The sequence below is a fragment of the Hyaena hyaena genome, unplaced genomic scaffold (genome assembly GCF_003009895.1).
Source record: "Hyaena hyaena isolate Hyena2069 unplaced genomic scaffold, ASM300989v1 scaffold_135, whole genome shotgun sequence".
NCBI lineage: Eukaryota > Metazoa > Chordata > Mammalia > Carnivora > Hyaenidae > Hyaena > Hyaena hyaena.
Window position 1 is genome coordinate 922263 of NW_024080767.1, and position 24529 is coordinate 946791.

General features: G+C 46.3%; 1 protein-coding gene across 2 annotated transcripts; it reads left to right on the forward strand.

Moving 5' to 3' along the window:
• Positions 1 to 535: 535 nt before the first annotated feature.
• KCTD7 (potassium channel tetramerization domain containing 7) lies at positions 536 to 14804 on the forward strand. Of its 2 annotated transcripts, XM_039238068.1 has the most exons (6): positions 537 to 896; positions 4271 to 4440; positions 7425 to 7603; positions 8068 to 8440; positions 12407 to 12744; positions 14105 to 14804. In XM_039238068.1, exons 1-5 carry the CDS (start codon positions 753 to 755, stop codon positions 12408 to 12410), a joined length of 870 nt encoding a protein of 289 aa, XP_039093999.1. In that variant the 5' UTR covers positions 537 to 752; the 3' UTR covers positions 12411 to 12744; positions 14105 to 14804. The 2 variants fall into 2 exon arrangements, with proteins under 2 accessions (XP_039093998.1, XP_039093999.1); XM_039238067.1 differs by lacking the exons at positions 12407 to 12744; positions 14105 to 14804 and adding an exon at positions 8991 to 10005 and having other exon boundaries at positions 536 to 896.
• The last annotated feature ends 9725 nt before the right edge of the window (positions 14805 to 24529 follow it).

The following is a 24529-nucleotide window of genomic DNA, read 5'->3' on the forward strand; positions in this document are numbered from 1 at the left end:
TTTGAGTCCATCAGGAACAACCGGAAACCCAGGTTTCGGCCCCAACCGCAGGGCTGCCCCTCCTCCTCTCACAACCTCAGAGCCCTCAGCCGTCCTCCCGCCACGTCCTCCGCATCCGCAGATGTCCTCCTGCCGCCTCCACTAAGGTGACCTGGCCCCCCCGGATTTCCCTAGCCTTCGACGCTCGAGGAGACACAGAACCCACTGCTCTGAAGACAGAACGACTAGCTCGTGAGCCCTGCCTCCTCTCCAGTTACTAGGCGTCAACTCCAATGCGGGAGCCACCCAGCGAGCCAACGAGGAGGGTCCGCGTAGAGGTGGCGGTCGCGCGCGCCGCCCTGCGCGCCCGGCGGAGAGCGGGTGGAAGGGGCGCGCCCGCTGGCCTGAGGACCAATCAGAGCAGGGCAGGCAAGCAGGTCCGGCTCCCAGTGGCCACTCGGGCGCAGGCCGAACGCGTTGCCTGCTCTTGGACTGGACAAGCCTCCTGCCAATCAGGGGCGGAGCAAGAGGAGCCTCGGCCAATAGCGGGAGGCGGCCGGGTCAGGCCGGTGGCCCTGCGGTCCGCGCGGTGGTCCGCGGCCCGATTGTCGCTGAGGGAGTGGCCGCCCTCCGGCACTCGCGCGCTGCGCCCTCCGTCCCCGGGGCCCGCCCGTCGGCCGCGCCGCGTCATGCCAGGCGCTGCTCGGCGCTAGTGCCCCGGGCTGCCGCCGCCCGCCCGCCCGAAGCCGCGCCCACTGTCCAGAGCCAGAGGGATGGTGGTAGTCACGGGGCGGGAGCCAGACAGCCGTCGCCCAGACGGTGCCATGTCCAGCTCCGACGCCGAAGACGACTTTCTGGAGCCGGCCACCCCGACAGCCACGCAGGCGGGGCACGCGCTGCCCCTGCTGCCCCAGGAGGTACCCGGGGGGTGGGGCGTGGGAAGGGGCGCAGAGGGAGGAGCAGGTGCCCAGCAGAGCTGACCTTGGGGTGTGAGCAGCGCCGAGGCTGGGGTCAGGGGTCGGGCTGAGGGACCCGCCAGAGGACCGAGCTCTCCAGCCCACTCACCCTCCAGTAAATCGCACAGGTGTGTCTTACCGTCCCGGGGGGCACCTGATCCCCCCCATTCCCACGCCCCCCTCTTTCAGTGTTCTCTGACTGCAACGTTGGTTTACTCCCACCCCTATGTCCCATCCTTATCAACTAGAAGAGGGAGGGTAGTCTGTGGGAAGGGGACCTCGGAGCCCCCAGAGATGCGAGTGTCTTCTAGAAAATCGAAGAGGACTTTGGATTGTGTGTCTGGTTGGCCACACCCAACCTCCAGGTGCCCAGAAAGTCGGGTAAGAGACTCTGTGCAGATAAGAAGCAGGCTAATGAATAGATGTGTCCACACTCACCTGACAGCTCCATGGCTTTCCTTCACTGCCTCCTGTGCTGTGATGCGCCCACTGGCCTTGATGTGTGTGACAGTATCACATTTAGAACTGAAATGTCCCTCGAGAAGGGAAAAGGGGAGGGAAGGTGGGGCGCTGGTGGGCGCTGAAGAGGGAGACTAGGAGGTAGGAGGTGAGGTAGTGCTGGGTGTGGGAGCCCCTGATGCTGGGGGAGTCCTAGGAGAATGGACAGCTCCTGAGGGGCAGGGCTGGGCTGGGATTAGAAGCCTGTGCCCTCTCGACATCATGAAACACTTATAACCATGAGCAAAACTCTAGAAGTACTCTTTGCAGTCCGGTGGGGGTCGGGGGGAGGGGGGGAGGGAGAAAGCCATTAGGAACACTGTGGTGCTTACTCTCCATGCACTGCCATGGGAGCAACAATGGCATTGGAGAGCAAGGGCGCAAGACGCAGAGACCTAGGCCGGCTCCCACAGATACATGGTTCCATGTGAGATCCCAAGCTGTTTTTGGTTGCTTTTTCCTCTGTGCCTCAGTCTTTTCAGCTCTACTGTGGAGCAAACACTTGGATTGGGATGAGATATCCTTGGAAAAGGTGTACAAAGCTCCAGAAATGTAAAGTATTCTTATCCTAAAATAATATTTGAGTCCTTGCTCTGCACATCAAACAGTTTTCTTGGAGCTATAGAGTAAGTAGAAGGCATTTGCTACCCTTTGGTTGCAGAAGAGTAACAGCTCATACACACAGAAGAACTGTACATAACCTTTCTGTTTCATTCATTCATTCACTCATTCATTCATTCCCTCATACATTTAATGCATATTTGGGTCTTTACTGAGTGCCAGGCACTGCACTAGGCTCTGGGGAGCTTTGATTTAAGGTATTTGTATCCTACTTTATTTCACAAAGGATTTAAAAGTTGATATTATTTTACTTACATGTGGAATCTAAAAACCAAAACAAACAAACAAAAAGAAAGCATACACAGACCCATAAACACAGAGAACAAGCTGGTGGTTGCCAGAGGTCAGGGAGGGTGGAGGGATGGGCAAAATGGGTGAAGGGGAGTGGGAGGTATTTGCATCCCGTAATGGAATGAATAAGTCACAGGGATAAAAAGTACAACGTAAGGAATACAGTCAGTGAAATCATAATAGCAATATGTGGTGACAGGTGGTAGCTATACTTGTAAGCATACCATGTAAACACTTGTCAAATCACTGTGTCACACACGCAAAACCAATGTAACATTGTGTGTCACCTATACCTTAAAAAAATGTGTGGGGAAAACCCTGGAAAGCTGGGGGAAAGGAGTATCTAGATAAATATACACTGGCGCCTTAGAGATGTTGTAATATTGAAAAGTATGCACTGGTATAAAATTTCAGTCAATCTAGAGGTTTGTGGGAAAATTAGAGAGAACTGGCTTCGGGGCGCCTGGGTGGCTCAGCTGGTTAAGCATCCGACTTTGGCTCAGGTCGTGATCTCAAGGTTCGTGGGTTGAAGCCTCGCGTCGGGCTCTGTGCTGACAGCTAGCTCAGAACCTGGAGCCTGTTTCAGATTCTGTGTCTCCCTCTCTCACTGACCCTCCCCGGCTCACACTGTCTCTCTCAGAAATAAATAAGACATTAAAAAAAAATTTTTTTTAAAGAGAGAACAGGCTTCATTTCTTTAAAACCACAAGCAGTGAAAGATATTCCCACCCTCCACTCCCCCCATACAAAGGTCCTGAGTATTTTAGAGAGAACCTAGAGCTTCTCCTGGCAAACCTATACCACCATTCCCTGTCCCTCCCCCTGCCCTTGTCCCCAGAGCCTTAGCTAGACTGGAGACTGATGTCACTCTGCAGATTAAGAAAGAAGCGGTGAGGTATAAAGAATGAGGAGTGGTTGCCTGGAATGGTTCCACAGACATCTGTGAGCCCTGCTGTGGGTGGCCTCATGATTAGTGAGCAAGATGCTGTCCCTGCCCTCAGGAAGCTTGAGGTCTAGAAGGGTGGGCCGACAGAGGACAATAACTGCCGATGTACCGTGCTAGGCATATGGCAGAGGAGAGTGTGGTCCATGGTGAAGGCATAATGGAGGGATTGTTCAGTTAACTCTGTCTCGGGTGCAGGTGAGGAATAGCAGAGCAGAAATGCTCACAGAATTGGGAGACTTAAAGAGAAGCTTTTACTCTATTTTTTTAAGAAAGAGAGAGTGCACGCATGTGCTCACAACTTGGGGAGGGGCAGAGGGAGAGGGAGAGAGAGAATCTTAAGCAAGCTCCAGCCTCAGCATGGAGCCCAGCTTGGAGCTCGATCTCACAACCCTGGGATGGTGACCTGAGCTGAAATCAAGTCAGCTACCTAACTGACTGAGCCATGCAAAGGCCCTGAAGAGAAACTTTTAGAATGAGTGGATGCTGCTCACCTATATGGTGCCTTGGTGTGTATTAAAGGAAGTACACCCAGCTGGGCTAGCAGATCACTCTCAGATCGGTGTCCTTGTGCAGTGAACAACATACACCACATATGGGGCACCTGCATTTGCTAGATGGACAGAGGAAGAATGGAAAGAGCATTCTGGACAGAGAAGACAGCATGAGTAAGGACATAAAAATGATAAATTCAGGAAGTGGAAAGGAAGACAATGACGGCCTTGAACTCTAGAGCAGTAATAGTAGAATTGGGGTGTGGAGGCCTGATTTAATGGCTGTTGGAGGGGGAGTGGGTAATACTTGGCAACTGATGAGTGTGGGGAAAGAGAGGAGAGAGAAGAGCATTCAGAAAGACTCCTGGGTTTTATCCTTGGGGGACTGAATGGGGTAGCACTAGTAAGACCCCAGAAGAGCACAGTCAGAGCAGCCTCCATTCTCATTCTCCAGTGCCTGGCTGAAAGTGCCGGTGGTTCCTTTCCAGTTTCCTGAGGTTGTCCCCCTTAACATTGGAGGGGCTCACTTCACCACACGCCTGTCTACCCTGCGGCGCTATGAAGACACCATGCTGGCGGCCATGTTCAGCGGGCGACATTACATTCCCACCGACGCTGAGGGCCGGTACTTCATTGACCGGGATGGCACCCACTTTGGGTATGTTTCTCCCTCCATGACCAACTTTATGGTCCTAGTGAGTAGGACCTGGGCTGCGGTATGGGGCTTTGGTATCTTCCATTAATACTCAGAAAAGAAAATAGCAAGCGTACTGATGGAATTTAATAAACATGCTTATTGAATTGGATCAAAAGTCATAGTCATAGTGTCTTTCCCGGTGGAGACACGGACAGCCAGAGAGAGCCCAGGTGACACCCACTGGCTGGATGCGATGAAATTGGAGACCAGGAAGTTGTCATCTGTGTGGAATAGGTGTGATCCCTCCCATAGGCAGGGGAGCCCCAAGACAGCTTCATGGGGAAGATCCTCAGATTCATATTCTGGGGCTCCACATTGCCCTTAGAGAGGGACATGGTATATGACAGTGGTTCTCAGACTATCTTTGATAGTTTAGAACAAATGAACAGAAAAGGTGAAGGACGTGCCAACATATGACTGCAATCGTTTAATTTTTCCAAGAAAAGCCTTTAGGAAAAAAACACCTTCACCTGTGACTGTCATTTTAACACTAAAACCCAGAAAGACACAATCTCAAAAAAGAAAATGGCCTTTCCCAAGGGAGGGCTTCTGACACCTTACCCGTAAACAATTTAAAGACTTTATGTTTTAGTTTCCTTGCTTGTGAAATGAGAAATAATTATAGCTGCCTCACAGGACTGCCATGCCCATTACATAAAGAGCCTTGGTCTGACCCCTGGCCAGGTCCTTCCGGAGCATGTGGCTGAAGCTCTTTGCCCCTTCAGTCTAACTTTGGAGATGACTACAGAACTGACATGGTTCTTGACCTTCAGCAAATTAGCTAAGGAGCCAGAACGTCTCCAGCCACTGCATGTCTGTGCTGGCCTCCAAGTAGGATTGGGAGAAAGGTCATTTGTATCCTCAGAAAGGAGCCTCGGGTCATGCAATTTGCTTTGAAGCATCTGGGTTTCCCCATTGGGCTGTCAGCTGCCTCCAATGCTGAGAAAACAAAGTGTCACATCGCTCTGCAGAGCTATAAAAAGATTTTTGTTTGCAGGCTGTTTGGGGGAGGAAAGTGCTGGCCCCAGCTGGCAACTCCCACAGTGCTCTTAGCTGGGCCTTGCCCCGGGGTCATGTTTTTCAGAGCAGACCATGGTTTGCTTAAGATCCTGGAGGACTAACTTGAGAAGGGGTTGTGGGGAGGAGGAACAGGGCTTGGCTAGGCTGATGTGCCCATGCCCAGGTGGCCATAGCTGGAGAGGGTCAGAGCCGGGCCAGGGTGTGGCAGAAAGCAGGACATTGTGGCATTTATCCTCAGGCTGCTAGACTCCAATGGTCTGTGATTCATCATCAGCAGATGAAGTTGCTTAAAGATCAGAGAAAATAAAATAGGGCCTGAGGGCATTTGATCAGGTACATTTCTCTGCTGGGGCAGCTCATGTGTCCCTAGCACCCACCAGGGAGGCTCCTTGGGTCACCACCTGGGGCGATCACCCACTGTGATGGGTGAATAGCACTTTGGACTAGAGTCTGGACCCCTGTGGGTGTGGAGTCAACCACGTGTGCATCTGGGCCTCTGCTGGCTGTGGCTCCTTGAGTACGGGTATTCTTTAACCTCTCTTTCACTTCATTTAAAAACGGACCTAAGATGGTACTTAAATGTCATTGAAGGGATTAAATGGGATAACACACGAATAGTAGCTGACCCAGATTAATACTTAGTGAGTGTTAACTGCTGTCACATCATGGTCATAGACTAACTATTGAGGCAACATCTTGATCTTGGGGTTTACTCACATCTCTTTACAGAAGAGATCTTCCCACACTTAACTGGTGATGGATCTGATTACTCTTAGCACCAAAGAATCTGAAGAAGATGGAATTAAAAGAACTGAATTTTTATTTTAAGAAAACGCAGCATGTGATTTTCATTTCATTCCAAGAACCAATTTTTCCAGGTGTTCAGGGTAGCATTTGCTGTCCATATAGCTACAGAATAAGACGAATGGCAAGGAAATACCAAAAATGAGGAATGCTTCTACATTGCTAGTGGAAACCTAAAATGCGACAACCATTTTGTTAAGCACGTACTTCACCTTATGACTGAACGATTCTCCTAATATTTAGCGAAGAGAAGTTGGTGCATGTGTCCACAGAAAGTCTTATACAGGAAAGTTGGTCACAACTTTACTCATAAGCGCCCCAAACTGGAAATAACTCAACTGTCCATCAATGGGTAAATCAGTTATAGTAGATCCAACCAATGCTGCTCTACCTAGCAATAAAAAGAAACAAGGTACTGTTACACACAATAGAGGGGATGAATCTCAGAAACATTGTGTCAAAGGAGAGAAGCTAGGCACAGGAGCGAAGCTACTGTGTGCTTCCACTTACATGAATTTCAAGATGAGGCAAAGCTAATCTTTGTTGATAGAAGAATTCTGGGATCGAATGAGAAGAGGCAGAGGGAAACTTTAAGGAGATGGAAGTGTTCTATATCTTGGTCTAGGTGGTGGTTATAATCAAACTATACAATTAAGATTTGTACATTTGAAAAAAAAAGATTTGTACATTTGTTGCATATTAATTATACCTCAATTTAAATATATATGTCTTAAGGAGCCTAGAATGTGTATCTTTCCATTATTCCTATATATACCCAATAATAGCAATACCTAGTAAAATAAATATTCTATACCTAATGATAATTATAAATGTAATAATGATGATGCTGATTATAACAGCTACTAATGCTTATTGAGGACTTACCTTGTGCCAGGTATTTTTATTTATTAACTCATTTAATCCCTTCATACCATTACAGGGTAGTTTTTTAATTTTCCCTCATTTTACACATGGGAAAATCAAGGCACAAAGAGGTTAAGTTCACCTCTCCAAGGTCACACAGCTAGTAGTCTGGTTCCAGACTCTGTGCTCTAACCACGTTGTGGCACTGCCCAGATCCCTGAGCTCCTCCTCACCAACCCTCTTTCCTTCCTGCTCAGAGATGTGCTGAATTTCCTGCGCTCGGGGGACCTGCCACCCCGGGAGCGTGTACGGGCTGTGTACAAAGAGGCTCAGTACTATGCCATCGGGCCCCTCCTGGAGCAGCTCGAGAACATGCAGCCTCTGAAGGGGGAGAAGGTGCGCCAGGCATTTCTGGGACTCATGCCTTATTACAAAGGTGAGGGGTCAACTGCTCAGGGTGCTCGAGGTGTGGGAAAGGGGGGTTGCAAGGCACCCATGTGTGCCTCGGTGTTCACCAGAAGAGGCGGGGCCAAGATGCATCTATATTACTCAAGACCGGAGACATTCCTACTTCCCTTTCTGCCCTCCCCTCCCAATCAGACTTGGAAGATTCAGGTTGAATGGGGCCTACTTTGCCTGTGACATCCTCAAATCACATGTCAAAAGGATTGTCTTCATTCTATCCTTTTGGTTTCCCTTTTGCCTTTGAGATCCATGACCCCCTGTTTTAAGTTTGCACCCTTCATAGGCCCGGAGTCCCTTCCCCAGGATCTGCCTCTTCCCTGTTGGATCATGCCTTCCCTAGGGCTCTCTCTTCGTGCCCCTGACACTGCCTTGCCCCCCGCCCCCCCGACCTCCTGACCCCTGTCCCAGTGATGGGTGCTGTGTTCACCCCCATAGACCATTTGGAGCGGATTGTGGAGATTGCCCGGCTGCGTGCAGTACAGCGGAAGGCCCGTTTTGCCAAGCTCAAGGTCTGTGTCTTCAAGGAGGAGATGCCCATCACCCCCTACGAGTGTCCGCTTCTCAACTCCCTGCGCTTCGAGCGGAGTGAGAGTGATGGGCAGCTGTTTGAGCACCACTGCGAAGTGGATGTGTCTTTTGGGCCCTGGGAGGCTGTGGCTGATGTTTATGACCTACTGCACTGCCTGGTCACGGACCTCTCAGCCCAGGGCCTCACTGTGGACCATCAGTGCATCGGGGTGTGTGACAAGCACCTCATCAACCACTACTACTGCAAGCGCCCCATCTATGAGTTCAAGATCACATGGTGGTGAGTAGCCCGGGCAGGGAACAGAGTCCTGTCAGGGAGGGCGTCCACTCCCCTTAGTGGTGCTGGGAGTAAGATCCCTGGAAGGGATACTGACTGCCCCAGACCTGCTGAGGTGAGGACCAAGTCCTGAGGCACCGCTCCAAGGGGACGGAGCTCTCCCAGCTGTACCTCGGGGTCAGGCTCAGGGCCTGTGGCCCACAAGGACCTGGTGCCTGGATTCACCTGACCTTTCCTCAAGGCACAGCAGTCTTTGCCTGAGGCTTACGGGGTCTGGCTTGCTAGGGCTTGACCGGAAAGTCCAGAGAGGTTTTGTCACTCTCTTGATCTCACAAGAGAGTCTCTGCCCTTTTTAGAGCCACGCTACCAAACTGTCGTAGGCATAATCACTTCCTCAAACCTGTTCAAGCATCCCTTCCTTATGCCTAGAGTATAGGTGTGAACACACAGTACGATGAGGGATTTACCCAAGTAGCCGCCTCACAGCCCCTGGCTGAAGAAGAAGCATCTTCTCTGCCTCTTCCCCCAGGGATAGTTCCGTGCTTTGTTTTAGGATGTGGAAAGACTCTTCCTCCTGGAACAGATTCTTCACCACCCTTTGGAGATGTAACCATAGTTGCCAAAGCCATGTACCAGGTTGGCCTTAGAAAAGCACAATGTTTACAGCCCTGCTTTAGGGCCTTGGCTTCTCCTACCTTCCACCAACCTTCCTTGCTTGAAGGGTTATCTTCTCAGGGCTGTAATGCAGATTTCACAGGTTCCTTTTGAAGATTTCCCTGAATCAAGCAGGCAAGTTGCATAGATCTTCTGTTATCTTTGAAATGTAACATCCTTTCTAGAGGCTCAAAATAGCTCTTTGGCTGCCATTTCATGTGTTAGCATCCAATTTGTGGTGAACCTCCTTAGATAGAAACCCCCTGTTTTTTTAACCCTATTGCTTCATCCTGCTAATGTTCTCCTCGGAGAGTGTCTGTTGTGAGGAAGCAAAGAAAGGGTTGGGTGGGAGGCACAGCTATACCGGGAGCTGTAGGAAGATAGCAGCAAACCTCCATCATGTTTTACCATCCACATTTCTGGGGGAGAAAAACATCCACAAGGTTCTGTTCCCACTGCATTTCCTTCTTGCTCCACGTGCAGACTAGGGCAGTCAGTCAGGAGGCGGACATGCATCTCCGAAAGGGAGAGCTATGCAGCACCAGGAATTGGAACATAACATTTCTGAGCTGCACTAAGGACTTCTCCCTGGGATTGTGCTTGACTGTTCCTGGGTGTTTTGTAGAGAATTTCTTATGTGGAAAAAAACGAGTGAGGAAAGCCTCATTGGTCTCAGTCCTACAAGAGCAGATTGGTGAGGTAGGGAAGGGGTAGCTAAAGATGTCTGTATCTTTCTGAGGAATAGAAGGCCAAGCCTTGGACCTTGGCAGAACTCCTTGACAGGGCGGCGACCTCCTGGCCCTCTGTGGGAACAGGGATTCCAGGGCCTGGTTTTGCACTCTTATACTGTATTCTTTTTTTTTTTTTTTTAATATTTTTATTTATTTCTAAGAGAGAGAGAGAGACAGCGTGAGCAGGGGAGGGTCAGAGAGAGAGGGAGACACAGACTCTGAAACAGGCTCCAGGCTCCGAGCTGGCAGTCAGCACAGAGCCCGACGCGGGGCTCGAACCCAGGAACCGCGAGATCATGATCTAAGCGAAAGTCGGATGCTTAACCGACTAAGCCACCCAGGCGCCCCTATACAGACCAGAATGAGATCTAAGAGGAAAGTATACGTACAGTCAGTTGTTCAGGTTCCGAGATATGCATTCTCTCTGTTGTTCTCAGCCATAGACGAATCTTCACTTTTCTGGAGTCCTGGACACTTTTCTGATGTCCCTGCTTGAAACGTAGCCCACCAGCACGCCTCTTGTCTCGTTCGAACAGAAGTGTCTCATTTAAGTTGCTTCAGTTGGTATTACTGCCTAATATAGATTCATTTTTAGGCAGACACTGAGGCAGGCTATTCAGGAGAAAGGCAGTGTGAGTAGAAAGCAGATGATTAATCCCAGTGCTTTCCAGAGTCTGGCCTTGGCCGCTTCTTTCTCCCACCCTTGTCACAGAGCGTCACAGTACTTGGTTGTTTCAAGTCCATACACAGAAGATTGAGTGATTGGCTTTGCTCAAAAACAGGTCCTGAAGACAAGCGGGGGGCTACAGGGATGCTGCATAAGGACACTGTCCCTGTGCCTCTTGCTAGAGACACCCCTTTGGATCCGCTCTGCCCCTGTGTTGTTCTCACAGTGCCGTGTTCTGTGCCGTTGTGGGGGAGACAAGGCACCGGGCCAGTAGACCAGGCAGCGCAGGGATACTGGCAGCCGGCTTAGAGCTCTTTGAAGTAAAAGATTTCAGTGGCCCAGTTTGGCCATTCTCTGATGAGAAGCCAACGCCAGGCTGAAAAGTGCTTTTTGATTGTGGCGGTTTGTGGTACTGGCTTCCAAATACAGGTCATATCTGAGGAAGAGACTTCTCCCAGTTGTATCCTTTCTCATCTCCAACTGGTCAAGTTTAAAGCATAAGAAGGATTGGATTAGGATGGAGGGCCCCAAAGGATGAACACTTTTTCCTGATCAGAAGGGGGTATATTTTCTTAGCATTCTTGTGCATAATGTTGATGGGTCAAAGCAAAGGGCCTGCCTTTGGAGCTTATGTGGCGTTTGACTTGTGGGCACCTTTGCTGCCAGGTGTCATGCTCACTGGTTGGGAAGGTGAAAGCTTTAGGACACAGGATTGTATGGTACAATAGGAGCCACAACAATATTCAATAAAAATGAAAAAGTTAATTAATGACAACAAAAAAGGTTGACACAAAACGACAATGGAACACATCACACCATCCCAGAAGGGGGAATTCTTTGGGTAATACTCTAACTAGAAGAAATAGAAGACTTGCTACCACCCTTATTCTACCCTTGGTTAATTCACAAGGCTGTCCAGTGCTTATCACGTGGAAAGGAGTCAACTGTAAGCTCTGAAAAGTTTCTATTCTTTCTTCCTGGGGCTGAGGATATTCTGGGAGCTGTCTGAACTGTGTGCCTCAGGCTGGTCAGGTGACAGTATCTTCCTGTTCTGAGTCGCTTGTTGGAAGACTAGGAAGAATGGCATTTGCAGGCCACAAAGTGGGGTGAGCCTCAGCATGCACTCTTGGTCTAAGCTGGATTTTGAAGAGGTTAAGACAAACGACAGCAACAACAAAACAAAAACTACTCACACTGATCCCAGTTAGAATTTCAAATATCCTTTTGCATATCTTCTGTCCCTATTTGATTCTAAGTGATTAAGCTTGCTTGGGTACCATTTTGCTGGGGCTCTTTCATGAAGATAGTGTCTGCCTTGTGATCCTTAAAAGAGGGAGGCTTCTATTCAGCAGAAGCGGGAGTGTGAGGGACTGGGGTGGGAGAGGCACTTTTTGGAATTCTGGAAGAAACATACATGTATACAAATGTGAATCGGGAGAAGGGTGGGTCGGCAGAGGCTGAGGAGGAGGGAACAAAGATTGGGTATAGGAACAGGTTGTCTCTGGAGTATGGGGGGGTCACCTGGGTCCATTGTCTCCCTTCCGTGCGATGTCGGGTTTGTGTACATGGTATAACATTTCCTATGTTTGTTCACTCCCTGTCTGTGAGCGCTTTGGTGCATGGAGCCTCAGTACCCTCACATGGCATTAAAGTAAAGAATTAGAACCTGGGTGCTGTGCCTTTCTTTTTTAGAGATTTACTCTCATCCCTCCTCTGCCCCACCCTCCCACCCCCACTGTGCAAGCAAATATGTCTTGATCGCTGCTTTAAAACCTGTTATATTTTGGGATATTCAGCTAAGTAAAAGAAGCGCTTTCCTGAGACCAGCCCCTGAACTTCTGCCCTGACTTGAAGTTAGAGGGAGATGGCCCCTGGGATGGCCCTTCTACGGTTACTGTAGCCTCATCTCTGTTCCAGGTAGGAGCATGCCCACCCAGCCTGGGCACACAGCTCCGCCCTCTTGCGCAGAGAGGTCTTCAGGGGAAGAAGATACCACCGTTGCACAGTTACTGTGTGGCTGACAACTATGTCAGGTGGTTCTGAAAGAGATCCCTCCTGTCATGTCACCACTTCTTCCAAGGGAGAGACAAATGGCTCTAAGCTTGTGGGAGCCTCAATGGTTAAGACCCTTCCTTGAGGAAAATGGATAGAAGTTGCCCTTCCTCTGAAAGCAGAGTTTGACCCCTTCCTGGCTAATGAGTATCCTCATCAGGATGCCCCATGGAGTCACTTAATGGAGTCACTTTCATGGAAAGGTGAGTTCTGACATGTTGGGTAGCTATGCCACCCTCCAACTGCTTCCTTAATCTCTGGTTATTCTGACTTTTAAACAAAAGCACTGCGTTACCTGTGCCAGATGTATTCCCTGACCTAATTACTGTGCACACAATCACATAGTAATGATATGCTGATAATACTTAATAAGTTGAAGCCGAAGCTCCCGGAGACGTAATTTTCTCAAATTTCTCAGATAGCTAGTGAATGGCCAAGTCAGGATTCAAACCCAGGGCCCTTTTCTGAAATCCTCACAGGTATTCAACAGAGCCCTTCCTTCTGTTTGGCAGCTCAGTGTCCCACCTCTGAGACTCAGGGCTTCCCCCTGCTTCAGCCTGTGAAATTTGAAAAGCAGATACTCTAAAAGGAATATTAGAAAGAATTTCTTGGATATGTAGGTCTTTTTTTTTTTAATTTTTTTTAATGTTTTTATTTCTAGGAGAGAGAGAGAGACAGCATGAGCAGGGGAGGGTCAGAGAGAGAGGGAGTCACAGACTGAAACAGGCTCCAGGCTCTGAGCTGGCAGTCAGCACAGAGCCTGACGCGGGGCTTGAACCCACGAACCGTGAGATCATGACCTAAGTGAAAGTCGGACGCTTAACCGACTAAGCCACCCAGGCGCCCCTTGGATATGTAGGTCTTAAGTAGTCCCTGAGTGTTAAGGAATTAGCTGGGGTCCCCAGTGTACCACCCTTCTTAGTAAGGGGCACATGTCTACTAGATGGAGAAGGACCCTGCTCCTGGGCAATGAGTGGAGGTCAGTAGTGGCTGACCCAGGGTGTGGACCTGGGGTGTGGCAGAATGATTCGGGACACCCTGAGTTAATCAGACTCTTGCAGCCTCCAGGCCTAACCACACAGATGCGCTATGCAGCCTGATCCTGTGGGGAGTGTGCCGGAGACCTCGGCCCTCCTTCAGGGACCCCTGGCATCCAGAGAGTAATTGAATGTGAGGCTCTTTAGTGTGACTCAGGGGGTGCTGTGTACCTGGCTTCAGGCTTATGGCCCTTAGGTCTGGGTCTCAACCCTCCCTGTTTGTTCCTTTGTCATCATTTTGAAGATGATCTCTTAGCTAGCTTTACTTACCTTTCATTTTGGTTTGCTTAACTTATAGCATGTTGCTTAAGCTTGTGTTTACTTACCTTTAACTTTCTGTCCTTTGACTACCATTTTGTTTTTCCTTTCATATACTTTATACCATTCTCTATTTTTTAAACATAATTTTAAACTTTATTTCTAACATAACTTTAAAATAAAGCACCTATATGAATAGGATGACAATGAAGGTAGTTCTTGTTCTGAGCGAAGGTAATTATGTGCTTTTTTTCTTCCCCTTCTCCAGTCGTTTCTACAATGATCTTACTGGCTGTGAACATTAGGTATCTCATTTCTCCCTTAGATGAATATCTTCTTCTAAAGTCTAAATATAAGGAAAAACTGACTGTTTTACAAAAGTCATAGATCTGATGTCCAAGCTTTTACCTCCCGCTGCACAAAGCTCCCTCCCCCTCGTATACACACTGTAACAGTTCAGCCTTAGGAACAAGACAGCCCATTCCCGATTGCTAAGGACTTCTTCCTTCACACACTTATCCTTCCTGAGCAATGACATAATCTGAAGATCCTGGGATTCCACCACCTCCAACCGCCTGGAACTAAGTGGAAACAGAACTATCACGCACCAGGAAAAAAAATCCAACACAACTGCAGGAAAGACCGAGTTGAACCATCTTGAACCATCCAGAAATACTTCTTAAAAGGGGCCCATAATCAGATTGTGATGCACCTTTCTCACCCTTCTGTGATCTCACTAGCAACCTGAATCACCCTTCCACAAATTATAACTTTTAGAAGATTCTCCTAATGTATTATAAACCCTGTTTCCCCCCCTGTATTATGTGACCTTGCCAGATGGTCTGTCTCCAGTAGGTCTTTGGAATAGATGTATACACACTTCTCTCCTTTATTAATAAAATTAAGAAATAGAACCCCAAAAGCACCACAAAACTTGGAGCTCAACCTCCGTTAAAAGAAATTGATAAGAATTGAGTTGAAATCTTCTTTATACTTTTGTTATTTTTGTAAAGGGATTGAATGGTATCATGAGTAGGTTTAAAAGCCCTATAAATGCCTTTATTAGTGCATTTTTCAACACTACATCCTTATCTGCAGCTCTACCTCAGCTTTCTCTGCCCCTGGGACCCATCAGTGTGTGCATGTGTCAAGGGTGCTTATTATCACAATGTCATCTTCATCTCCCCATCTCGTCCACCACCACCGCCCCTCCCCCTGCTCATGACTCCCCTGTCTTTGGCATTTTAAAGCTGGTTGCCTACTTCTGGCCCTGCCTCATCCAGCATTTGGCAGCCAGCCCTGGCAGCGATGCTTTGCCCAGCACTGCCCCCAGCTTCTCAGTCAGTTAGGTGCTCTTTGCCTTGAGGTCCCTGACTTTCCAGTTCAGCTCTTTCATCTGGCCTGGTAGGATTGGAAGAGCCTTTTTTCAGCCCTTCTCTTTACGCTCTGTATCTACTTCCACAGTGGTAGCAGAGGATACCTTGCAGGCCCCCACTGAAGAGATAAGTTAGCTTCACCCTCCTCTACCCTTGGAAGAGAGAAGCAAAATACTCTTTCTGGAAACTACGTTCACCAGGAGCTTGCTAACAAAGATATGGACTTCTCTGGTGAGCTGACCACATCACTATTGGCTGAAATGAGGATGGCAGTATTCACTAGGTGCTCCCAGAAGTCAAGGCAGAATGTATCTGTCTCCAGACATATTCAGGCAATGTTCCACCCGATTGCCTAATTTCATACTTCCAAATACAGCTCTATTTGGAAATTTCCTTTGGTTCAGAGAGGCAGAACATTGAGGAATCTCCTCTGTAGTCACCTGCAGGAATGTTCCACCACTTACATAGGCTGAACCTTAAGCCTAGAGGATTCCACTGAGATGGGGTTTATTGCCTGATTTTGAACTGTCAGTGCTGTTCCCTGCTCAGATGGCGATCCTGACTCCTTTATGGCAGCAGCACCCTCCGCCCCCCTGGGACAGCCTGGATTTGTGGATTGAGATCCAGAGGTAGAATTTCCAGATAGTCCAACCAAGGTGTTCTCATGATAATGTACAAGAAAGTAATGTTTCTTAGGTGGAAGGCTCTCCAGATACTCAACTTTGCACCAGAACTTCTGGGATTATAGGTAGTAACTATTCATTCATGACCCCCAACTTCCTCACTTGATCATTCTGTCTTTTTAGGAAGGGGTTCCACCTGATCCTCGCTAAGGACCCGGAATTCCAATAGCTAAAAACCCTTTTCTCCAATCCTGGCCTTATACCACCAACACACACTTCAGTGCCTTGTAGGGGTCAGAAGGAGGCACAAGCATGGTCACCCTCTGTCCCTTGTTTCTACGGCTCCATGATGCTGGGATTGGCAGGCCAACAACCTTGGTAGGTGTGAGAGTTGCAGTATAACCAACAGATTCTAGTCTAGAGGTGGCATGTGAAAGAACCCCTTAAGGGATGTCTGTCTAGAGGAGCCTGGAGTAGTCAAGGTGAAACTGGGAGCTTTGTCCACACTGGGAGGGCAGGCCATGTTTTTCAAACATTTCAGCTTCAGAAGGTGCTCCATTCGCAAGACCCCAAGAAAGAGGCCAACAGAGGAATTCTGGCTCTGGTTGTAGCTGACTGAGAAGCGATTGCAAGCTGCAGGTAGGTACCCACATGCGGCAGAAGCCAGCCAAAACCCAGCACCTGCCAAAGTGGACACAAAAAGGGACTGTATCCTCTTACAGTGGCTGACTAGGGTGACAGGAGAGGAAACTGAGCTCCGGTGCTTCTGCTCCATCCTGTTGCTATCCCCTGTGCTGTTACATCCCACCCATTGAAAATCAAAAAGAACATATAGAATTCTTGGCACCTTATATTTGACACATCAGTCTAGGCTGCCTCCTCCTTGCATAATCTTGCCTGAATTGCAATGAGCCATTTGTATTAGCCAAGAGAAAAAAGCCATGCCGTTATCTGAACAATTTATATCTTTAACGTAAATAACTATTAATTATAATAGGATTGGAGTAATGAGGGATTGGCAGTAGCAAACTATAAAAAATAATAGAAATAGCACATACAGTAGCAGCCAACTCCCCCGCAGGGCTGAGATAGAGAACACTCCTTCTCCCAGAGCTGATATGCAGACCTTTTTGGAGAGGACATAGCCATGGCTCACTGAATGACAGAGAAGTCACCGAGGTGCTATGCTGGTGGAACTTGCTGGAAATCCACCCTTAGGGTGCTGGCAAAATCTGTTCAGAGAGGTGTTCTGCCAGAAGCACCACTAAAAAACCACCGAAGGCAAGTGCTGGGGAAAGCTGCTGGTCTTCTTCTGTGCTATCATGCACTATAGGAGCTGGGTGCTGGAGAGGCTGGGCTGGGAGCAATCACACCAGAACCGGAAAGGAAAACGTCTTTCCTCTTGGCAATATCTCACCAATGTCCTCTACTAACAAAGTTTAATATCATGTTAATTGGCAAAGGAAAAAATATTCAAAAGTCCCAACCCAGGATTTGCAGAGGCAATGAAGGATGAATATGGAGCTAAGAGGCAGTCAGTAACTGGCATATCTATATGCTGACGACTCCCAAATTTGTACTCACTCAGGCCTCTTTCCTCAACCTTGAATTTTATACCCAATAACGTGCTGAATTATATACCCAAATAACCTGTTAAATATTGATACTAAAACATTTGTTAGCCATCTCAAGCTTAATATAGCCAAATGGAATTCTTTATTTCCTCTTCCCACAGGAACATCTTCTTCATTCCATCTTCTCTATCTCAGGAAATGGCACCACCATCCACTCAGTTAACAAAAACTTGAGAGTCGTCTTTTTTTTTTTTTAAATGTTTATTTTTTGAGACAAAGACAGAGTGTGAGCAGGGGAGGGGCAGAGAGAGAGACACACACAGAATCCAAAGCAGGCTCCAGGCTCTGAGCTGTCAGCAGAGACCCCGAAGGAGGGCTTGAACTCACGAACTGTGAGATCATGACATAAGCCAAAGTTGGAGGCTTAACCACCTGAGCCACCCAGGCACTCCAATCTGAGAGTCATCTTTAACTCCCCTCCTTACCTCACCTTCTACTGCAATCCTTTGCCAAGTCTTGAATCCATCCTCAAGATTATCTTGAAAACATGGCAAATTAGCTTGTCTGAATTACCATCATCTCTCACCCTAAATTAAACATTACTTGGCTTAATTTGGCCCCTGATTACCTCCTCTAACCTAGTTTCCAAGATAGTCTTGAAAGGGTTGATTACATCCTGCAACATGCCTACTTAAAACCCTTTGCTTTTATTTATTTTTTTTAAAGTAATTTTTTTAATGTTTTTTTTTTTTAATTTATTTCTAGGAGAGAGAGAGACAGCGTGAGCAGGGGAGGGTCAGAGAGAGAGGGAGTCACAGACTGAAACAGGCTCCAGGCTCTGAGCTGGCAGTCAGCACAGAGCCCGACGCAGGGCTCAAACCCATGAACCGCGAGATCATGACCTAAGCGAAAGTCGGACGCTTAACCGACTAAGCCACCCAGGCGCCCCAACCCTTTGCTTTTAGAGTGGTCTTTCCATGTTTGATCTGGTTCTTGTGTACCCCCAGCTTCACCACTCCACACTACTCCTTGTTTCCTATCTTCTGCTCTGGACTTTTTTCAGTTCCTGCCTCAGGTTTTTGTGATTGGCATTTCCTCTCCCTGGAATGCCTTTCCCCTAGCTCTTCTCGTGGGCTGGCTCATTTTCCCATTTTATGTTCCACCTCAGTTGTCACATATTCAGTGAGACCTTCTCTGACCATGCCATCTATAGTACACAACCCAGGGGTACCTGGGTTGCTCAGTTGGTTAAGTGTCCAGCTCTTGATTTTGGCTCAGGTCACAATCTCACAGTTCGTGGGGTCAGCCCCTGCACTGGACTCTTCACTGATGGCACACAGCCTTCTTGGGACGGACTCTCTCTCTCTCTCTCTCTCCCTCTCCCTCTCCCTCTCTCCCCCTCTCTCTGTGCCCCTTCCCCACTCTCTGTAACAAAATAAAAAACATTAAAAAATAAAGTATACTTTCATTAACTATCACATCACCTGATTTATTTCCTTTATAGCATTTATTACCAATAGTAATAATTTTATTTGTTGTGTCTCTATTTCCTTTTAAATAAGCTCCCTGAAAGCACAGATATTGCCTCTATCATTCACAACTATATCCCAGTGCTTAGAACAGTGCCTGGAAAAGAGGTGCTCAGTCAAGGTCTGTCAGATGATCTGTCCAGAATATGGACAGGAGACCTCTTATGGTGTCTTAGTATTACCATGTCCTGTGATTAAAATCAATAGAAAACAACCCAGTGCAGCCAAGACTACTAATGGCCCAGACCTTTCATGAATGAAAGTTTGGTCACACACCAGGTAAAGACATTTCAGTATGGAGATTAAGTATGATTTAAAGAGATGCATATGGGTGTTAAGTTGACAAGGGGCAGAGTTATGATGGTTAATTTTATGTGTCAACTCTGTTGAGCCACGGTGCCCAGATATTTGGGCAAATATTATTCTGGGTGTTTCTGTAAGGGTGTTTTTGGATGAGATTTATATTCAAATCAGTGGACTTTGGGTAAAGCAGATTGGCCTCCATAATGTAGATTGGCCTCATCCAATCAATTGAAAGTCTAAACAGAACAAAAGATTTGCCTCCCTAAGCGCAAGGAAATTCTGACAGCAGATTGCCTTAAGCCTTCATCTACAATATCAGCTCTTCCTGGTTCATCAGAAGACTGCCTTTGAATTTAAATTGCACCTCTCCTAAGCCTCCTGCATGCTGGCCTCCCCCATCAGATTTTGGACTCACCAAGCCTATACAATCACATGACCCAATTCTTTTAAAAAATTCTCTTCCTATATATACTATATCTATTCTAGTGTACATGTATCTCTCTCCCTTTCTTTCTCTATGTATATGAAGATAAATATTCTAGAAAATGATACACATCCTAGGAGAACATCTATCTATCAATCTACCTATCATCTATCTATCGATTGATCGATCAATCTATCATCTTTTATTTTTAGAGAGAGAGTGTGTGAGCAGGGGAGAGGGCAGAGGGAGAGAAAGAGAATCCTAAGCAGGCTCCACACTCAGCATGAAGCCTGACACATGGATCAATTCCATAACCCTAGGGTCATGACCTGAGCCAAAATCAAGAGTTGGGCACAACCAACTAAGACACCTAGGTGCCCCTTTATATCTATATTTAAATCTAAAGGTAGCATACCACATGCTCCATCACCCTACTATTCTCATTTAACACTATCTTTTGGAGATCTGCCCATTTCATTACATATAGAATTCCACCTCTCCCTACTTTAAAATTTGATAGTACAGTTTCCCCTTGATCAATGCAATGGTTAGGGTCACCAACACCCCGTGCAGAAGAAAATCCACATGTAAAGTTTGACTCCCTCAAAACTTAACTACTAATAGCCTACTGTTGACTGGAAGCCTTATTACCAACATAAAGAGCCAATGAACATATTGTGTATGTTATATATACTATATACTGTATTCTTACAATAAATAAACTAGAAAAAAGAAGATGTTATTAAGAAAACCATCAGGAGGAGAAAATACATTTATGGTACTGTCACAAAAATCTGGTTAAGGTTACGGACAAGATGGTGCTGCCAGGGCAGGTCTCTGCTCATCAAGCACAGCCCCTACTCTGCTCTATTCCTTGGTGCGGTCTGCGGAGTCAAGCGCTGCAGAAGTTTTAGGCAGAAGAGAAAAGGAGGAGAGCAGCTGAGGAGAAAAAGAAGCAGGATGAATGGAAACACATTTAGAGAGAACTGGCAGAAGCCCAAGATGACAGCATACTAAAGTGAGCCTGCCTTTCTTTGGAATGGTATTGGTGAATAAAGCTTTCTGTGTTGCGTGATGCTCAAGAAAAAAAAAATCTGGTGTAGACTACATCAAAATAAAAAGCTTCTCTACAAACCAAAGAATACAATCAACAAAACTAAAAGACAATGTACTGAATGGGAGAAGATATTTGCAAATGACATATGCAATAAAGGGTTAGTATCCAAAATACATAAAGAACTTATACGAATCAACACCCAAAAAACAAATAATCCCAGAAAACAAAAAATGGGCAGATGAGCAGACATTTCTCCAAAGAAGACCTCAAAATAGCCAGCAGACACATGAAAAGATGCTCAACGTCACTCTATACTATTACTATACTCATTGTTATATTGTAAGAATACTGTATATAATACATAAAACATACAAAATATATATTAACACCTATTTATGTTATCAATAAGGCTTCCAGTCAACAGTAACCTGTTAGTAGTTCAGTTTTGGGAGAGTCAAAAATTATATGCAGATTTTCAACAGTAGGTCAGTACCTCCAACCATCACATTGTTCAAAGGCCAACTGAAATGGCTATAAACACTGAATAAACTAAGAATCCATGAATTTATGTTGATACAAATAAATAATTATATAAAAGAAGTAGAAAAGAAAGGTTTTAAAAATATTTATTTATTTTGAGAGAGAGAACAAGAGTGGAAGCAGGGGAGGGGCAGAGAGACAGGGGGACAGAGGATCCAAAGCAGGCTCTGTGCTGACAGCAGAGCACCAGATGTGGGGCTTGAACTCACAAACTCTAGGATCATGATCTGAGCCGAAGTTAAATGCTTAATGGACTGAGCCACCCAGGTGGTCCAAGGAAAGTTCTTAATTAGAGTAAAATGTCAGCTAATAAGTATATGGTGGGGTTAGAAAATCTATGTTTAGCAACTTTTATTATTGTAACTGATTATGGCAAATGTCATCAATGGATTCTAAAACTGATGGATGAACTTTGGAAGAAAAACAGTTTTTAACCTAGTCTTAAAAGTATTTCCCTACAAATTGTTAATTACAAAGGTAAAAATGGTAACTTTACAGTGCAGACACCTGAAAGATTCCTCATTGATCATATAACCGAAGTCAACATTAACCAAAGGACTTGTCCTGATAAAGGCACATTATTTATATGATCTCTCTGCCAAAATGAATAACTTGAATCTAATAATGAGAAAACATTACAGAAATCCAAATTGAAGGACATTCTGTCATAGACTCTGGGTCTAAAGTTCTTTCTTGTCCAGCTAGAAAGCGGGACACAGGATTAAAATGCGAGAGATGGCTAATGTGTGGGAAAAGACAGAGCCCCCAATAAGGGTCCTTGCTCCATATTTATTAAGATCAGAAGGTTTACAAACGTGATGGGCGTGCACAAAGAGACAATGAATCTGTGAACATTAACTCTTGGGCATGAGGGAAAGGGGGTTTTGAAGATATACGGTGTTAGGGGTTTAGGTCAATATAAAAAATTAAGAAAAAACAACCAACCCTGACACCAGGCAGATGGTTGTTAATGGCAGACAGGAGGAGTCTGTTTATCTTAGCTGTTTATCTTAGCTAGCCTAGGGGATAAGACAGAGCACGCCATCTCAAAGTCAACAAGGCACCTTTCTTTTGCTAATCAGCTCTGCTCTGGACAGCTTCACAGGGCTGGCTGGTGGTCTATAGCCCTATTTACCTATTTACCTAATTTGGCCCTTCCTTCTGTGAAAGCAGCTTTCTGCTATAGTACGAAATGGGGGGTGGGGGTGGGGGAGGAGAGGTATCTGCCCCGAGTACCTAATCTTATTTACCTTATATACCTTTGTATTGGGGCCTTTGCCCTGCCCTCTCTACCCTGGGGACCTTTGCCCCACCCTCTCTATCCCGGTAGCCTTTGCCCTGCCCTCTCTATACTTATTTACCTAATCTTGTTTACCCAGACTTGGGTGTGAGCATCCTATGGCTTTGTAATTCATTTTGCTTTGTTAACCCAACAGTGCAAGCTCAGGGAATTCCTAAGATTATTTCCCACAACATTCTTTAGAATGACTGTCTTATACTTTTCAAAAATGTCAAGATCATGAAAGACAAATAAAAATGGAAGAACTATTCCAGATTAAAGAAGACTAAAGAGACATGACAATTAAATGATCCACCAGGAAAAACTATGGCTATAAAGGTCATTCTTGGGACAATTGATGAAAACTGAATAAGTGCTGTAGATTATATAGGAGTTTATCAGTGTTAAACTATCAAATGTTAACTTTCCTGATTTTAATGATTTTGCTTTGGTTTCTAAGAGGATATATTTCTTCTTAGGAAATACATACTGAAATATATAGGAGTCAAGGGGCGCCTGGGTGGCTTAGTCGGTTAAGCGTCCGACTTTCGCTTAGGTCATGACCTCGCGGTTCGTGGGTTCGAGCCCCGCGTCGGGCTCTGTGCTGACTGCCAGCTCAGAGCCTGGAGCCTGTTTCAGAGTCTGTGACTCCCTCTCTCTCTGACCCTCCCCTGCTCATGCTGTCTCTCTCTCTCTCTCTCCTAGAAATAAATAAAACATTTAAAAAAAAAAAGAAATATATAGGAGTCAAGAGGCATGATGTCTGCAACTTAGTCTCACATTCTTTGGAAAACTGTGTATGTCTGTGTGTGTGTGTGTGTGTGTAGGGAGAGAGATTGGACAAATGATAAGATAAAGGAAACGAGGCAAATATACAAATTCAAGAAGCTTAAAGAATTCCAAGTAAGATAAATTCAAAGTGATCCACACCAAGACACATTACAATCAAACTGTAGAAAGCCAAAAACCAAAACAAAAACAAAACTTGAAAGCAGCAAGAGAAAACAAACTCAGCACATACGAAGGATCCCCAGTAAGAATATAAACTGATTCTCATCAGAAACTATGGAGGCCAAAAGGCAGCGCAATGACATGTTTGAAGTGTTGAAAGAGAAACCTGTCAACCGTGAATTCTATATCTGGCAAAAGTATTCTTCAAGAACGAAGGAGAAATTCATCCCCAAATAAACAAAAGCGGAGGGAGTTCATTACTGGTAGACCTGCACTATAAGAAATGGAGGGGCGCCTGGTGACTCAGTCTGTTAAGTGTCCGACTCTTGATTCTGGCTCAGGTCACAATCTCACAGTCATGAGATTGAGTCCCGTGTGGGGCTCTGCGCTGACAGTGCAGAACCTGCTTGGGATTCTCTCCCTCCCTCTCTCTTTGTCCCTCCCCTGCTCGTGCTCTCTCAAAAAATAAACATTAAACAAATGACTAAAGGAATCCTTCAGATTGAAAAGCAAATGACAGGGGCGCCTGGGTGGCTTAGTCGGTTAAGCGTCCGACTTTCGCTCCGGTCATGATCTCGCGGTTCGTGGGTTCGGGCCCCGCGTCGGGCTCTGTGCTGACTGCCAGCTCAGAGCCTGGAGCCTGTTTCAGTCTGTGACTCCCTCTCTCTCTGACCCTCCCCTGCTCACGCTGTCTCTCTCTCCTAGAAATAAATAAAACATTAAAAAAAATTAAAAAAAAAAAAAGAAAAGCAAATGATAGTAGACAGTAAGTTACATGAAGAAATAAAGAACACTGGGAAAGGTAAATACCTAGGTAGATGTAAAGCCAGTATTGTGCTTTGGGTTTGTAACTTCTCCTTTTCCCCCCTATATGATTTAAAAGGCATATACAGAAAACATTAATTATAAACCTGTGTTAATAGGTGTACAATTTATAAAGATGAAATCTGTGACAATAATGATAAAATGAAAGGAACAGAAATATATAGGTACAGAATATATACTATTTTAAATAAGCTGGTATTAGTCAAACTAAA